Here is a 16,146-nt window from a genome sequence, read left to right as displayed (position 1 = left end):
TCAGAGTTATTTGGCCAGCTTTCTTCATCTGCAGCATTTGTACAAAGATCCAAGCAAATAGAAAACGTCAAAGTCTTCTTGTTATCAACTCACTGTACTAGTATTGCCATAGCTGGGAGGGGCAGTCACTCCAGCAACCATGGTGAATGCTTTCCTGGAACCCTGCCATTATAGCAGGATTCCAGAAACCTGCTATACAAAACCTGTTTGTAATGGGGTATATGGTGTGAGGGAGGTAATAGAGACTGCATTCCCATTGCCAGGGCATCCAACCCAACACTCATTTTGATGTAGTTTTGATACATTCAAATGCAGATGTTCTGCGTTCACACGGCATTTTTTTCAACAAGATGCACATTCAAATGTGGATGATAGTGTGCATCTACATTTTATCATACTAATCATGTTTAACTACACACAGCTAGAGTTCTATCAAGTGGAAAGCCTTGCCTTGCAAAACTACAAGTATTGCCCTGGCGATTTGGGCAGTGTGGATGTGTTCCCTCCTTTCCCCCCAGCCCCTGCTTTCAGAGTGAAGGAAGACTTAACTTGTCCTGATATAACCACACAGCAACATCTGATTGTCATATTCACTATCTGATCTCCAGTTGGTTGTGATCATGCAGTGAAGAAGCTCTTTCAAGTTTTTTTAAAAGAGGCACCCAAACAGCAGCAGATGAGCAACAAAGGCTGCAAATGAACATGGGGGAGGGGAATTATATATGAATAGAAAGTAGGCTTGTACAGATATTTGTCTCTGAATAGCTGAAGCCAAATAACCAACACAGTCTTGCTGGCGTTACGCAGAGGCAGCCTTTCCCATCTCTTTGGAGCATGCAATGCTCTGCTGTTCCCTGTGCCCGCGGAGCCCCTTAAAGAGAAATTGAGCCTTAGAGCCTCAACAATGTCTGGGAAGCTGTGTGCGGAGCACTAGGAAGTGCAGTCCTTTCCAGTGCTTTCCTTTAGAGCTTTCTGAAGGTGACACCTAGTCAGCAAAGATCAGAAAAGTATAATGATACACAATGAAATTTATTAAATAGGCAAGAAACTTGGCACATTTTGAGCTAGAGTAATCTCTCTCTCTATATAGAGAGGGGGGGGAGAGCGAGAGAGCTATTATTTTCTCCTTTGCCACAATGTAATTAGCAGAACATTTATTTTAATTTGTTTTAAGCTTTGTCATACTTCTTATTCTTCAAGTCCTTTAGCTATATTTTATATTATTTTATTCTTGTTATATCACCTCACTGTTGATATTACTTAATGACCTCATGCTCCCAGATCGCAAACTTTTCCTCCGTACACTTCGAAGATAATTGCGATAAAGCATGACACTGATCACTCTGGCCTGAAATTGTTTAGAAACAAGATAATACAGAATAACATCTAAGCATGTGCTCATATTCATAAGAAAGGTAGTAAATGCTCCCCATGGGCTATAGCTCACATGTCCATCTTTGAGCATTAGAAATGCAAAACAAATATGAAATGGTACAAAACACACAAGCACTTGGATAATCAGTGTCACAATAATTCTGATTGACCTCTCCTTCGCCTTAGGCTTCAACTTGGAAGTTCTTCCATGAACGAGACTGTGAATGATGACCAGATAACAACCGATCATGATAAATAGGGGGATCAAGAAGAAAAAAGTCAGCCGAGATAAATTTAACACATTGATTCCCTTTAGGTAGATTATATCCATCATCTTAATGCAAGTGGTGAAGTTTAAAGCTTTATCTGGATCTGAATATAAAAATAGCAGTGGAGAAGTTGTAGCAAGAGTTGTTATCCAAAGGCCTATACACGTTATCAGAGCTTTGGTTGTGTTCTTGAGTTCCTTTGCATGTTTGGGCTGCACAACAGCCATGTATCTGTCAACGCTTATAAAAGCTAGTAGCCACAGAGCAATGTTTGGGTAAAACACAGTGAAAGCACTAAGAACCCGGCAGAAAAAGTCTCCAAAAAGCCAAGAGCCTTTCCCATAGTAAATCATCCGAAAAGGCAAGGAAAATATAAATATTAAGTCAAGCAGTGCAACATTCATCATGTAAATAGTTATAGTTGTTCTCTTCTTGGTGGTGCAGCTGAAGACCCAGAGTGCTGTGACATTTACAAGTAAGCCGATAATGAAAATAAAGCTGTAGAAGACAAGTGAAGAGATTCTGTATTCTTCAGGGTGGTTATTTCCAGACACCATCATGAAACTTTGATTGTAGTTATTCATAACTTCTAGAACATGGTATCTAAGAACAAAACAGAATAACTAATTAAGTTCTGTAGTCCAGTCATAATAGTCTCACAGTTGGATGGGGTTTTTAGAACCAGAGAATTCCATGCTTGTGCTTTTCAGGGTAAAAGCATCAATACTTTTTCTAAAAACAGTGTTTTAAATTGGGCAGCCTGTTCTTCAAAATGAACATAACCTCTGATGTTCCAGTATAGCTTAAGAGCTTATCAGACTCTGTGGGCCCAAGGACTTCTTGTATTGCTGTACAATTCTAATACAAATGGGAGGAGAAGGGTTTCATATTTGATCATATCCAACCAAATCTTCATGTCATTTTTTGTGCAAGAGATGCAGTCTATAGTATGTTTCTACCTCTGTTCTACAAGCTTGTTTTTCTGCTCTTTTATAGGGATATACTTGAACCAGTTCGGGTGCCAGGATTCGAACTGGTTTAGCGGGGCGGGATGTCGGTTCCTTTAAAAAGCAGGTAAGCAGGACCTTACCTGCTACTCCACTGACCCACCGCTTTTCCAGGTTCAAAAGGCTATGTGCTACTGCAGTGCTGCTCCCAGCATGCTTTTCCGGGCATGGTGCTCGCTGTTCAAAAAGCTGAATGCGGCAGCAGCACTACTCCTAGCAGCCTGCTTGCGGAGTCGGCAAGCACATGGCCAGAGGAGCAGGCAAGGTCCTTTTAAAGGAACCAACACTTGCCCCATGCACGGCTCCCTGAGATGTTTATGCACATCCCAACTCTTTTTACCAAGAGTGCAGGTAATTTTGGACCCTGGAGCTAATAAATTTCCGGGGCCTCTCCTAAAAGATAGGCAGCATCCTCTCTATTTATATACATTTCACCACAAACCCACAGTTCTGGGCCAGAGTTCATTTGGAGAAGAAGTGGGAGGGAGTGGAAACTGATCATTCACCACAAATCCACAGGTCTGGGCCAGAGTGCATCCCCCCCCCCAAAAAAAACCAACCCAAAACAAAACTGGGCAAGCCGCAGTGGATTCACACAACTCCTTGACCATTCACAAACTAACTTGGGACACAAAACATGTCCCTTGCTCTACAGTTCAAATAAAAAACCAACTTCAGTATATAGTGCATTCGTAAGGAAAATAAATTAAACACAACACATTCCCTATGCTTCAGAGTTCTCATGCAGACCCTTTGGATAACAAACCAACTTGAGCAAAGTGCATTTGTTTAAAAAATATTTATTAAGATGTAACAGTTAGTTCTGCTTTCACTATTTGTGAAGTACTGTGTGGATAGAGATAACTCTTTCTGGCAGCTTTAAAACAATAGGGAAAAATTCATTAAAAATCACAGGATTGACCAATTTCCTTGAAATAAAAATACACAGAGTCCTGCCATCTTGATCTGCACGTGTGCCTAGTTTCAGAACGTTAATCCCAGCCATTCTGGTAATATAAAGACAAACATCTGCCACACAATACACTAGATATAACTGTAGTCGAGAAGAAAGAAAAACTAGTTAAAATAATCAACATAGCAATACCAGGGGATAGCAGAATAGAAGAAAAAGAAATAGAAAAAATAACAAAATACAAAGATCTACAAATTGAAATGGAAGGGCTGTGACAGAAGAAGACCAAAATAATTCCAGTGGTAATTGGCGCCCTAGGTGCAATTCCAAAACACCTTGAAGAAGACCTCAACACCATAGGGGCCACAGAAATCACCATCAGCCAATTACAAAAAGCAGCTTTACTGGGAACAGCCTATATTCTGCGATGATATCTATAATAATAATAATAATAACAGCAACAGCAACAACACTGATAATAACATTCAGCCATCCCAGGTCCTTGGGAAGAACTCGATGTCTGGATAAAACAAACCAGTCAATAACACCTGTCTGACTGTGTAAACAATAAATAATAATAATAATAATAATAATAATAATAATAATAATAATAATAATAATAATAAAAATAATGGGACCATAAAATTGAAAAAGTTGTAGAAAATGAAGATGTAAAAATATTATGGGACTTCCGAATACAAACAGACAAACATCTGCCACACAATACACCAGATATAACTGTAGTCGAGAAGAAAGAAAAACAAGTCAAAATAATCGACATAGCAATACCAGGGGATAGCAGAATAGAAGAAAAAGAAATGGAAAAAATCACCAAATACAAAGATCTACAAATTGAAATTGAAAGGCTGTGGCAGAAAAAGACCAAAGTAATCCCAGTGATATTTGGCGCCCTGGGTGCAGTTCCAAAAGACCTTGAAGAGCACCTCAACACCATAGGGGCCACAGAAATCACCATCAGCCAATTACAAAAAGCAGCTTTACTGGGAGCAGCCTATATTCTGCGACGATATCTATAACAGCAACCACATTGACAATAAAATTCAGCCATCCCAGGTCCTTGGGAAGGACTCGATGTCTGGATAAAACAAACCAGTCAATAACACCTGTCTGACTGTGTAAACAAGAAATAATAATAATATCATTAAAATTAATGGATTGACTGATCCATTTCAAAATCAATACACAGAGTCCTGCTAACCTATCCTACCTCTCCCATGTGTGCCCAAATTCAGGACTTTAGGCCTAGTCATTCTGGAAATATAAAAGGGGGTGAAAAGGGGGGTGATATTTATCTCCTTTTATGGACAGATTCCTCCATATGGAGGTGCAATGATGGTCCAAGGGAGGGGGGGCTTCAATTCCATAAGTTTTTATAATTTTCTGCCATGAAATAGCCACTTATAGGACTTTTTGGTTTTTTAATTTTTTTTTTAAAAAACCCATTAAAAATAACGATTGACCAATCTGCTTCAAAATCGGTATACAAGGTCTGCTGACCTGTCCTACATGTGTGCCAAATTCTAGAACTCTAGGCCAAGACATTTCAGAAATATACTGGTAATAGGGGCTCTCTTTTCCCTTGGGGAAAATCATGGAGCCCTCTAGGAGAGCGGGCACACAGACCTGGGCCTCCAGATCCATACCTAATGGCACCCATGCTTTTAACTAAAAATAGAGAGATTTTTCCCCATCCCCCTTTCCTTCCACCTGTAAGACTTGCAGAGGCTTGTGCAATGAAACCGGCCTGAATAATCTTAGTTGACATATTAACAAAGAGTTTTAAATGTAAATGCAGCTCATTTTATCTTTGCTTTTTAAAAAAACTGTAATTCAGAGTACTAAACTGATAGTAGGGATATGCGAACCGGCTTGAAATCGAGCCAGTTTGCATTCAAACTAGTTCAGTCCAAGGCTCTTGACCTCAAACTGAACCTAACAGGTCAGTTCAGAGCCCTACTGGCAAAGGGGAATCCTGCAAGGATTCCCGTATACCAGTAAAGGAGCCAGCAGGAATGGGGGGTTTCTATACGTATTAAAAAAGTACTCACAAGTCTCCCATATAATCCAAAGTAACTGGATTACTCCTTCGTCCCCACTGGCCTCCTCCCAAGTGTCTAGGGCTGGCTCGTGCCCAGTTTGGGCCTGGTTCAGTTTTGCCCACCTCCGGACAGGGCCCTCGTTTGGTTCAAATTCGAACTGGTGCAGGCCCAGTTTGGAGCCCTACTGGCAAGGGGGAATCCAGTAAAGGGGCCAGCAAGAGTGAGGGGCTTCTATGTGTATTTTAAAAGTACTCACAAGTCTCTCATATAATCTGAAGTACCCGGCTGTGGTGGCGGCAGCTTCCCTGGGCCCCCTCCAGCTTCCCCCTGTCCAGGGCTGGCTGGGCCCAATTTGGGCCTAGTTCGGGCCTCTGTGCATGCATGGAGGCCATTTTTTTGGCCCCCATGCATGCACATGGGCCATTTGTATGACGCGGATTCCCTTTTGCGGTAGGACTCCGAACCAGTTCATATTCAAACTGAACCTGGGCCTAGTCTGAAGGTGGTGGGGGGAATCGAACCAGCCTGGTTCAAATCCGGTTTGGATTCAAAGCAAACCGTTTTGTGCACACCCCTAGCTGTTAGTTTGGTTTGAACTGTTTCTATAAAAAATCATAGCATTAAAAATGAGTATAATGTGCTGGCTCTAGTAGTTTTACTGAGCCCAGATCAAACTAAACTATCAGCTAGGGGTGTACACAAAGTGGTTTCCCCAGGTTTGTTCAAATCCAAACTGGATTTGAACTTGGCCAGTTTTACTTAGTCTACTTTTTCTGTTCAAAAGAATCTTCATGGTGCACACCAATATGAGTGGAATTTACAAAGCAACAGTGCATGCGTACTCAGGATCTCTTAACATTGATGGCATAATTGTAAAGGTAAAGTGTGCCATCGAGGCGGTGTAGAATCCTGGTGACCTCAGAGCCCGGTGGTACCCCTTTATAAAAACATAAAAAGTGCCTTCCTTGATCAGGCCAAGATCCACTAAATCAACATTCATTGCATTTTTATATTTTTTAGCTTAATACTTTTGTTGTCTTTTTATTGTATGTTTTAACTTTTGTAAACCGCCTTGGGGTTGTCTTTTAACAAAAGGTGGTATATAAATGCAACAATAAATAAATAAAATAAAAATAAAATCAACATTCATTGCAAGAATTGGCCTAGGGAGTCTAGCAATGGAACACAGTTTACCTTCTGCCTGCTTCTGTTGTAGAACAGAGCTGTGCATATCACAAAAGATCTAATATGCCACAAAGAGATACTGTCAAATGTTGCGTAAGAGCGATTACCTAGTATTTACTCATTGTTACATAGTTATCATCATATAAGAAATACCTTATACCTAAAGATTTAGCAGACAGGCTTTCTGAATATTTAGTGGGTTTTCTTATATGGGATGCAACAGTGCAAACTCATATAAGTGACAGACTGTGAACAGCAGGCTTCTTCAATACCACCATAGCAAAGAATAACAAATGTTTTCCTCTATTAACTGAGATACATTTTAGTCAGAATGGTGAAGTTGAGGGAAGGAGGGTTTTAAAAACTCACAAAGCCTCTTAGCAGCAGAGACTTTGAAAGTGGAAGCTTGTCTCCTTGAGCCACCAAACATGCTGAAAGATTTCGCTCTGTTGGAGCCTTTTGGTGCAGTCCTGTTCTGCTTTGCATCGCCTCCCTCCCCTCCCCCCACCCACTGGCTTTTGTGGCTGAAGGAGAAAACTAAGTGTTTTCTCACCATCCTCTGAGCTGCTGCATCTGAGTTGCCTCTTTTTCTTTTCATCTCTACAAATGGTGGGTGCTGCCAACTTTGACACATACTCATTTCTTGCAAAGATTATGGTCTGCCCTTTGAGCTTTTGCTTTTGTAATTTATCATAGTTAGCTTTGAAGTCTATCAGCCTGACTGTTCCAGCAACAGTCTTAATTGCCAGATGTGGCATAGCAGCAATATGCAAAGCTATAGGGCAAAATGAGCCGAGATGGTGTGGAATGGGGACAGAAATGTAGACAACTCACCTGTCTGCAACTTTAAGGGCCTTAACAACCACCAATTCAGTTATGGTAGTGCAGCTGTACATACCAGATATTTTGGAGTAGCTTACTATCAGCTAGGATAAATATTACCCTGAGCGAGGGGTGCCTTTGTACAAGACAATCAACAAACAGAAAGCCACCAAATTCAGCTCACTTTCCCCTTCAGGTGGGTGCCCTGCGTGACTTTCAGTCTCATGCACTCCTAAGACTAGCCCTGCTTACTGAACTGCAACTTATTAAGAAGTCTGCAAAACCTTTATTACATTACCTGCCCACTCACACCTTCGTAGATAACCTGTGCCTCCCCCAGTCATAATTTTTTAGGCATCCCTGCCTTGTCTCCTAAATACAATTTGGATGGCTGGTCAGTATTTTGCATCTAAAAGCCACTCTACTAGTGTTGTTGTTATTTTTCCAGGGGAGGGGGGATATACCTGGCACTGTAACACAGCTGATATCACGAGTCTGTCCTTAGATCCTGGTATAACATGCTGACTTGGTTGACTCCATCAAACAATTAAATAAAATATACAGATGGGTAATAGAGAAGTAAGGCTCTATTTTGCCCTTTTGAGAAGAATAGTGGGGGGAAATCTCCATGGCAATAGCTTTTAAAATTAAATTGTCCATTTATTTGGCCAGGAAGGAAACACTGCGAGATGTAAAAACAAACAAAAAATCTGAAAGCCTCTGATATACTTGAAGATTTTATACATTTGTATTCTTTTCTTTTTCTTAGCTCTGTGTCACAGGGCCAATGCAAGCACAAGGAATCTGTAGAATTAGATGCTAGTGCTTAAGCCATGAAGATGAAAAAAATAATGCAAGAAAAAAGCTTGAATTTTCTGGTTTTCTGACTGATGGTGAGAAGTAGCAGTATGGAGGTCAGGGGTGCTGCAGGTTTGTAAGGTAGCCCTGATGCTGTAGAGGAAGCTCTCTAAGCGGTTTACAATGATTTAGCATATTGCCCCCAACATTCTGGGTACTCATTTTACCGACCTCGGAAGGATGGAAGGCTGAGTCAACCTTGAGCCCCTGGTCAGGATCAAACTTGTAACCTTCTGGTTACAGGGCGGCAGTTTTACCACTGCGCCACCAGGGGCTCCTGGTGATGATGGTGATGATGGTGGTGATAGGCTACACATCATGTCAGCCAGAGTGTTTCTGTTGCTTAATATGGACAGTAGTCTTTTAATGACTGGTCCACTGCAAATTTAAACCTTTACTAATATGCCTGGCCATACAAAAACTTTGTAGTTATTTGTGGTGCATTGATGGCCTAAAAGGGGAAAACAAGAATATATTATCTTCCAGTTTCCAAAAACGTTTCTTCCTGGTCAATTCCCGGGCAATTCTTACTTGCTACAGGATACTACCGGTATACCAGTGGCTCTTTATAGGTTTGAATTGCTGTTTATTTTTCAGAAAACTGCACATCTAGGGCCAAACAACACATTATGTTAAATGTGTAGTTTGGCCCTGCTTGTATATTTCCCCCCTAACTTTTAATAGCAGCCCCGGGGGACCTGATCAGAATTAGAACCATGATGTGGGGGTGGGGGTTTGGAGGCTTTAACTCTTTACTGAGAATTGCATTCTGGAATAAATAGCAGCTGCTGGAGAATTGGGGAGTGTCATAATACAGATTGGGGCTATGGTAGAATTAAAGCTTCTGCCATGCACATTCCCAATCCTGATCTGTCTTACACACGTGTATGTGGCTGCTATTTAAGTTAGAAAAACACATGCATATAGAGCCAAACTACAAATTTAACATAACATGTACTTGGCCCTTAGATCTGCATCTTGAGAACATAAGACTTGAGAATTTTGACCCATTTGCTATATTTAATAATGGAACTGTCAAACCACTGTAATTGAATAACTGAATATCAAGATATCAATTGAATAGCAAGAATTTGAAATGGTTGGTGGTTTTTGTGTGGCTTGATTTTATTTATTTATGATTACCAGCATCTTTAAGATAATGTGAAAAGAACCATCACATTTTAAAATAACACATTTTACTATCAGTGTAAAACAAAACAAAACAAAATATTGGAAAAGTTATTTTAATAATGCATCTGTTACAATTCAACAGAACATGAGCTGGAATCCAAAGAATGATGTCATTAGTTCCACGTACCCAAGGGGCCTTGGGGCATACTTGCATGAACAGCACACTCATACGCCACATAGCAAATTACTGCCCATTGTGATCTGAGATGAAAGCCACGTCCAGAGACAAAAATGACATGACTAGCCCATGAGGTGTGCCCAGAGTATCTGTTTGGATCCTAGCCATGCCTGTATATGTACTGCATTTGTCTGAGGTTTTGTTTCAATACACGGGAGAAACTGTCTTCTACCTTTTGAAATAATTGCCATCATTTTCAGCATTTCTATGTTTTTTGAGTGTCCATGCATTAAATTGGGGGCGTGAGGATATTTATTTTATTTATTTATATCTGGTCTATTCATTATTTCAGCCAAGTGAAAGCAATTCTGCTCATTTTGTTGTGGAAACTGTCTTGCTAATACAATTCTCTCTCCACTCCCAACCCAGTTCTTTGATTGTGGGGTGAAAGCTAGGAATAATCTTTACAGTCACATGTAGTTGAGAAGATTAAAAGTTCACTTAATTTACAATGCTAAAATCTGAGTGTTAAGTCTTAAATTCTAGTGGCACTAGTTTTTAATCTTATAACTTTGGAAAAGATATACATATTTCTTATCTTAAAGAAGTTTGCTTAATAAAAGGCACACATGGAGAATGGACAGTTGATTACATTTCTTACCTTCTTTCACTATGGTCTTTTAGAGATGCCTTCTTTATTCGCCTAGATCTGTAAAAGATTCAGACTTCTCTGAAATAGCTTCCGTGTACTAAAATAGAAACGCTCTTTTAGAACCAGGAAGTGTCATAATGCAACTAATTCCTTGATTGGTTATATCTGTTTAATAAAGCCCTTGTGCATCATAATTTGTTAGTGTCTAAACAAAGTATTTCATTCTTGTGACCGTTATCAGCTGATCAAATGCTTCCTTTTGGTCTGCAAGTTGTGGTTTTCTGCTGCTCTAACAGATTAAAATCAGACATTTTGATGGAGTATACATGAAGGAATCATGCTTGAAGTATTATAGGGAAATATGTTCATATTTACCTGGTGTGTGTGTGAGTGTGATTCGGCAGTTGCTGGACACCATCTGCCCAGAGCCAGCTGCTCTGGGCTATTTACGGTGCTGCCAGTGACTTCAGCCTCCCAGAAGCCTGCAGGAGAGGAACAGGCAGAGGAACATCTGCTTCCCAGGCAGATCCCAAGGTGAGGGACTGGGTGCCTGCTTCTGCCCCCACTGATGGCTGTCTGCCCCCTAGTTCTGCTGCTGAACTGTGGCGAGTCTTTGCAGGACTGGGGCCCAGAGGGGTGACACAGCAGTTCCTGGACACCATCTGCCCAGAGCTGACTGCTCTGGGCTATGTAGGGTGCTGCCAGTGGCTGTGGGCCCGCCACCAGCGGGGTCACCACCAAAGAGGTGACACCAAAAGGAGTTGCTCCTTTGGAGGACAGCGAGGGAGAGGGCCAGGCCTCCTGGCCCAAGAATGCACACGTGGGTGGGCATTTAATAGTTTGGTTTCTGTTTTAATCAAGTCCTGGGTGAGATTGGTTTACAATGTGTCTGGTTTTGTCTGGAAATGGGGAGACGGCGCGTATCCTCAGATTATGGTGTGGCTCAGATTATGGTGTGGTAGGGAATAGAAGAAGTAACGTTGGCAAGTCAGTGGGCCATTACAAGGGAAGGGAAATTAGAAATCTAATAGCTGTTTCCCTTTCTGGCTGTCCTGCCACCTCTTTGACCTTGGGGAGTAGTGCCATCTACCACAGAGCCTCACCTTGCTCTATTGTAATGCCAGGTTGATCCAGAACAAGTCAGGAATCATGTATAATTAGATTCTGGATGAAGGGGCCGACCAGGTATGTATTACAGAGCCTTGGTTGGGGGAGACTGGGGGCCCAATCTGGTCCCAGTTTCTCCCTCAAAGGTACTCTGTTGAGGAGCAGGTGAGAGGACCTGGGTAGGAAGGTGGAGTAGCTGTGGTCTATAAGGATAATCTCTCCATTACCAGGATCCTTGTTGAAGTGTCTGACCATATTGAATGTGTGTATAGGCAAACCGCGGTTTCAGCACTTGTGGTTTCGTGTATCCGTGGTCAGGAAATAGGTACCCGAACTTGGCATACGTGTGTGTGTGGCGGGGGGAAGTCTCATCTATCTGCAGGTTGAGGGTCGGCCACAGCCATACCTGTAAAAGGAAATCCAGTAAACTTTCCCCTTTACAAGTAAAGGCTCGCTTGTGTTGGGGGGAGGAGGATAAAGGAGGCAGCATTTTACCATTGAAAATCACCACAAATGGTGGCAGAGACAGCCGCAGCAGCAGGGATTGGGGCAGAGACGGCATATTTTACCTTCTAAAATCACCGCCGATGGCGGCAGAGGCAGCCATGATAGCAGGGATTGCAGAGGAGGTGGCACATTTTTCTTTTTAAAATAGCTGCGGAGGCGGCCACAGAAGCAGGGATTGTGGCAGGAGCAGCAACAGGGACTCTTTCTCTTTCAAGCCTCTCTTCCAACTGATGGTGTGGGCTGGTCTGCATTCCCATTTCAGGCCTCTTTGTGCACGCGCATGTGCTTAGAGAAGCCTGAAATGGGCTCCAGACTGGCTGGACAGACTGACATGGCCGCATGCTGAGTCTGCTGATGCCGAATGTTACTTGGATTGGTCACATGGGTGATGTGATCCCATCCTATCACAACAGGAAGCTAACCTTCCTGACAACCAGTTAAATAACAAAATGGAAAATGAAGGGGACAGAGAAGGGAATTGGCCTGTCTGAGACCCAAACAGCTTTTAGTATCCTGAAGATGAGCATCAGGGCAATGTGTGCCATGAAGTTGAAAAACCTCTTCTCCACACACAATCCTTTCCCTGTTTTCCACCTCACTATAGTACCCAGGTTCAGGGCTGGTAGCCAGCTCTGAAGTCCTAAGCCCTTGAGCACTTTGCAGCACAGTGGGGGAAGGGTGGATTTTTTTTTTAAAAAGTGATCCTCTGCAGGCCCAACAACACTCTCAAGATTGCTGGTCCAAGTTGACTGGAGCCCTGAAAAGGGGGCATTTCTGTTAGGGGCTGGGGATGCACTGCAACGTTTTGTTGTGCTTTTTATCAGCAATTTGCTGTCAGCATGTTCAAATAGCCACTTTTTAGTATGCTAGTTATTTATTCTGTTGGTAGCCCTTCATTTGCTGCTGCTGGTGCTACTCCTCCTCCTCCTAAAGCCTACGTCTTGCTACTACAAATATTTATATATTGCTTTCCAATACAAGTTCTCAAAGTGGTTTACATAGAAAAAGAAATAATAAGATGGTCTCCTGTCCCCAAAGAGCTCAAAATAATTAAAAACAAAACAAAAACAACACACATAAGGAAGGCTCCAGTAACAGCCACTGGAGGGATGCTGTGCTGGGGCTGGATAGGGCCAGTTGCTCCCTCCTGCAAAATATAAGGGAATTACCACTTTAAAAGATGCCTTTACAAGCAAAACCCCAACAGGAGCAGCTGTGGTAACTCAGAAAGTTGATGCCGTTACTAGAGACTGTACAAAGCAAGGAAGAGCAGGTAAGGTTCTAGAGGTCCTGCAGACAACAGGCTAAGAAACTCTAACCATTGGGATGCTGAGGGATAACAGATGTGTGAATTCTTTGTTCTTTTGTGCTATCGTGCTTGCTGTGAAGCGTGATTGTTACCATACTTTGTGACTAGGCTTTGCCTTAAATGGGGAAAATAAACTCGAATTGGATGCAAATGTGTATACAGCCATGTTGTCTTATAGGTAGCCAGAAAGCTGTCTGTGGCTAAAGGCAGCATCAGTGTTAAGATTATCCAAAAGGGTAGTCAAGACAGGCTTCTTGAAGAACAGTTGCTAAATTTATTAAAGTTTGGAAATTTACAAGACAGAGCAGCAGTTAACTATCTCTTAGAGGACTGAGACAGGGATCCTGATTACAGGATGCTGGCCCTTAAGATTACAGGCTTCAGAGGACCCTAGCATAGAGGGACAGGGAGAGAGATGAAGGATAAGCAGCAAAGAGAAAGAGATAGAGTTACTGTCCTATACCTATCCTAAGCTGGTCTGTGGAGCTGGAGATCAAGGATCACAAAGTTGCTAACATCCTTCTTTGGAAGGAGACAAAGTCCTTTTGTTGCAGGGAGGAGAACTGAGTTAGCGAGGCTTCTAGCAGTGAACAATTTGAAGAATTGTTTGGTTTTTTGGTTGGTGAAATAAAGTCATGACCCAATGACCTATATATACCAAATTTTGCATACACAATCTTGCCACTGAAATTAGCTGAATGTACCACTTTTTACACCAGAACATGCTTGGTGAATGTTATATATATTTAGAAGAAATTCTGAATATCATACTTCCTGATTACCTATGGTGTTTCCACAGGAGCATTACAGGTATAGAATGCATGCAAGTAGGAAGTCATGTTATAACTGGGTCAATCTTCTTCTTAGTTAACCTTAAACAGAACATAATTAGCGGAGTCTATTTTATAATCAGCTATTAGACAGGTCTAGTCCAGTCTGTAGCCAATGAGATGTTGACAGTGGGTTTGGCTGTGTTTCCTGTTTCGCTTTCTACCAGCGGTGGCCAGTGAGGGTGGCACTAGGGGTGGCGAGAGGTACCTTAAAAAAAATCATCTATACCAGCAGCATCTAGATGCCGCTGGGGAAAGCGGCAGCGCTTCCCACGTGCAGCTGCCCCACCTACTGTACTCATCTAGCCCCTGTGCATGTGTGGCAGCTGTTTGCGTGGTCAGCATAATGTTACCCAGGAGCTTGGTAACTCCAGTTTGTCTCCTTTGACACAAACGTGGCTATAGTTCTAGAAAGCTTCCAAAGGCAGCACATAGAGTGCCATCTAGTAGCAGAACCTATATCACCTGCCATACAGCCCCAAACCTGTCATACAGCCCCAAAGCTTAAAATAGCGCCACTACGCCATCCAGTGGGGAAAATCTGTATGACAGCCAAACAAAAAGGAGAGAGGCAGGGAAGAGAGAGGCTAGCAATTGAGTAGAGGAATGCAACAAACCCCAGAGTTGGATGAAAAGAAGAAAAGACAGCCACAGAAAAAGGAGCCAAGCCCTTAAAGAAAACAAGGGCTAAATGGCTGAAAACGTTGAGTAAGCTAGTAGGCGAGGTAGAATGGGAGTTGATCAAAGAAGAGAAGGACCTCACTAAAAGTCAACTGTGTAGATTTGCCCACACATATGACAGTGCAGAACGGGAGTGCCACAACTTTGTAATCTGGTAGCGCTCATGCAAAGCCAGTGAAGCCATAGAAGAGCTAGATGAAAATAAACACCACCTGGATGCCAGGATGCAACAGACTGTTGACAAAAATGAGCTGCATCGGTCCCTGGTGGCAGCATCATTGCACCATTCCCTGGTGGCAGCATTGCCATGGCCCCCACTCCTGCCAATGCAACCACTATTGCCACCACAGCAACCTCCTGGCCCAGTGTGGCCCCACCAACCACTCCAGCCCATCTGCAGCAACCACCTGGCCTGGCATGGCCCCAGCAGCCTCCTGTTCTGACACAGCCCTTGGTGGCAGCACAGCCATAACCTCCAAGCGGTCTTGGAGGAAACTGATTATCTAGACCAGGCTTCCCCAAACTGCGGCCCTCCAGATGTTGCTGAATTACAAATTCCAGCATACCCAGCCACAAAAAATTGTGTCTAGGGATGCTGGGTGTTGTAGTTCAGCAACATCTGGAGGGCCGCAGTTTGGGGAAGCCTGATCTAGACCGATTTCAAACTGGTTTTTGGGCGGGCTATGCAGTGGAGACGGCTTTGATCGGCCTGATGGATGATCTCCAATTGGCAGTTGACAGAGGAAGTGTGGCTCTGTTGGTCCTTTTCGATCTCTCAGCGGCTTTCGATACTATCGACCATAGTATCCTCCTGGAACGTCTGAGGGTGTTGAGGGGTGGAAGGCACAGTTTAACAGTGGTTCTGCTCCTACCTCTCGGATAGATTCCAGATGGTGTCAATTGGAGACTGTTGCTCTTCAAAATCTGAGCTTAAGTATGGCGTCCCTCAGGGCTCTGTACTTTCTCCAGTGCTTTTTAACATCTACATGAAACCACTGGGAGAGATCATCAGGGGATTTGGAGCTGGATGTTACCAGTACACTGATGACACCCAGATCTACTTCTCCATGTCAATTTCTTCAGGAGCTGGCATAACGCCAGCGTGGCGTAGTGGTTAGAGTGCTGGACTAGGACTGGGGAGACCCGAGTTCAAATCCCCATTCAGCCATCATACTAGCTGGGTGACTCTGGGCCAGTCACTTCTCTCTCAGCCTAACCTACTTCACAGGGTTGTTGTGAGGAGAAACCTAAGTATGCAGTGCA

General features: G+C 42.8%; 2 protein-coding genes across 4 annotated transcripts in view; one reads left to right on the top strand and one right to left on the bottom strand.

The window, feature by feature from the left end:
• UBAC2 (UBA domain containing 2) overlaps nt 1-16,146 on the top strand; it is a 145,455-nt gene that overhangs the window by 27,026 nt on the left and 102,283 nt on the right. The window lies entirely within an intron of this gene.
• On the bottom strand, nt 1,011-15,776 carry GPR18 (G protein-coupled receptor 18). The gene is made up of 3 exons (XM_053307708.1): nt 15,756-15,776; nt 10,459-10,506; nt 1,011-2,246 (listed from the first exon to the last, which is right to left on the bottom strand). Exon 3 carries the CDS (start codon nt 2,225-2,227, stop codon nt 1,235-1,237), a length of 993 nt encoding a protein of 330 aa, XP_053163683.1. The 5' UTR covers nt 2,228-2,246; nt 10,459-10,506; nt 15,756-15,776; the 3' UTR covers nt 1,011-1,234.

This window comes from Hemicordylus capensis, chromosome 3 (genome assembly GCF_027244095.1).
Source record: "Hemicordylus capensis ecotype Gifberg chromosome 3, rHemCap1.1.pri, whole genome shotgun sequence".
Taxonomy (NCBI): domain Eukaryota; kingdom Metazoa; phylum Chordata; class Lepidosauria; order Squamata; family Cordylidae; genus Hemicordylus; species Hemicordylus capensis.
The sequence above is the reverse complement of the archived record's forward strand: the minus strand, read 5'-3'. Positions and strand labels throughout refer to the sequence as shown.

Coding starts and splice junctions, on each gene's coding strand:
- GPR18 (XM_053307708.1), bottom strand. CDS start 2,227: ATGAATAACTACAATCAAAGTTTCATGATGGTGTCTGGAAATAACCAC.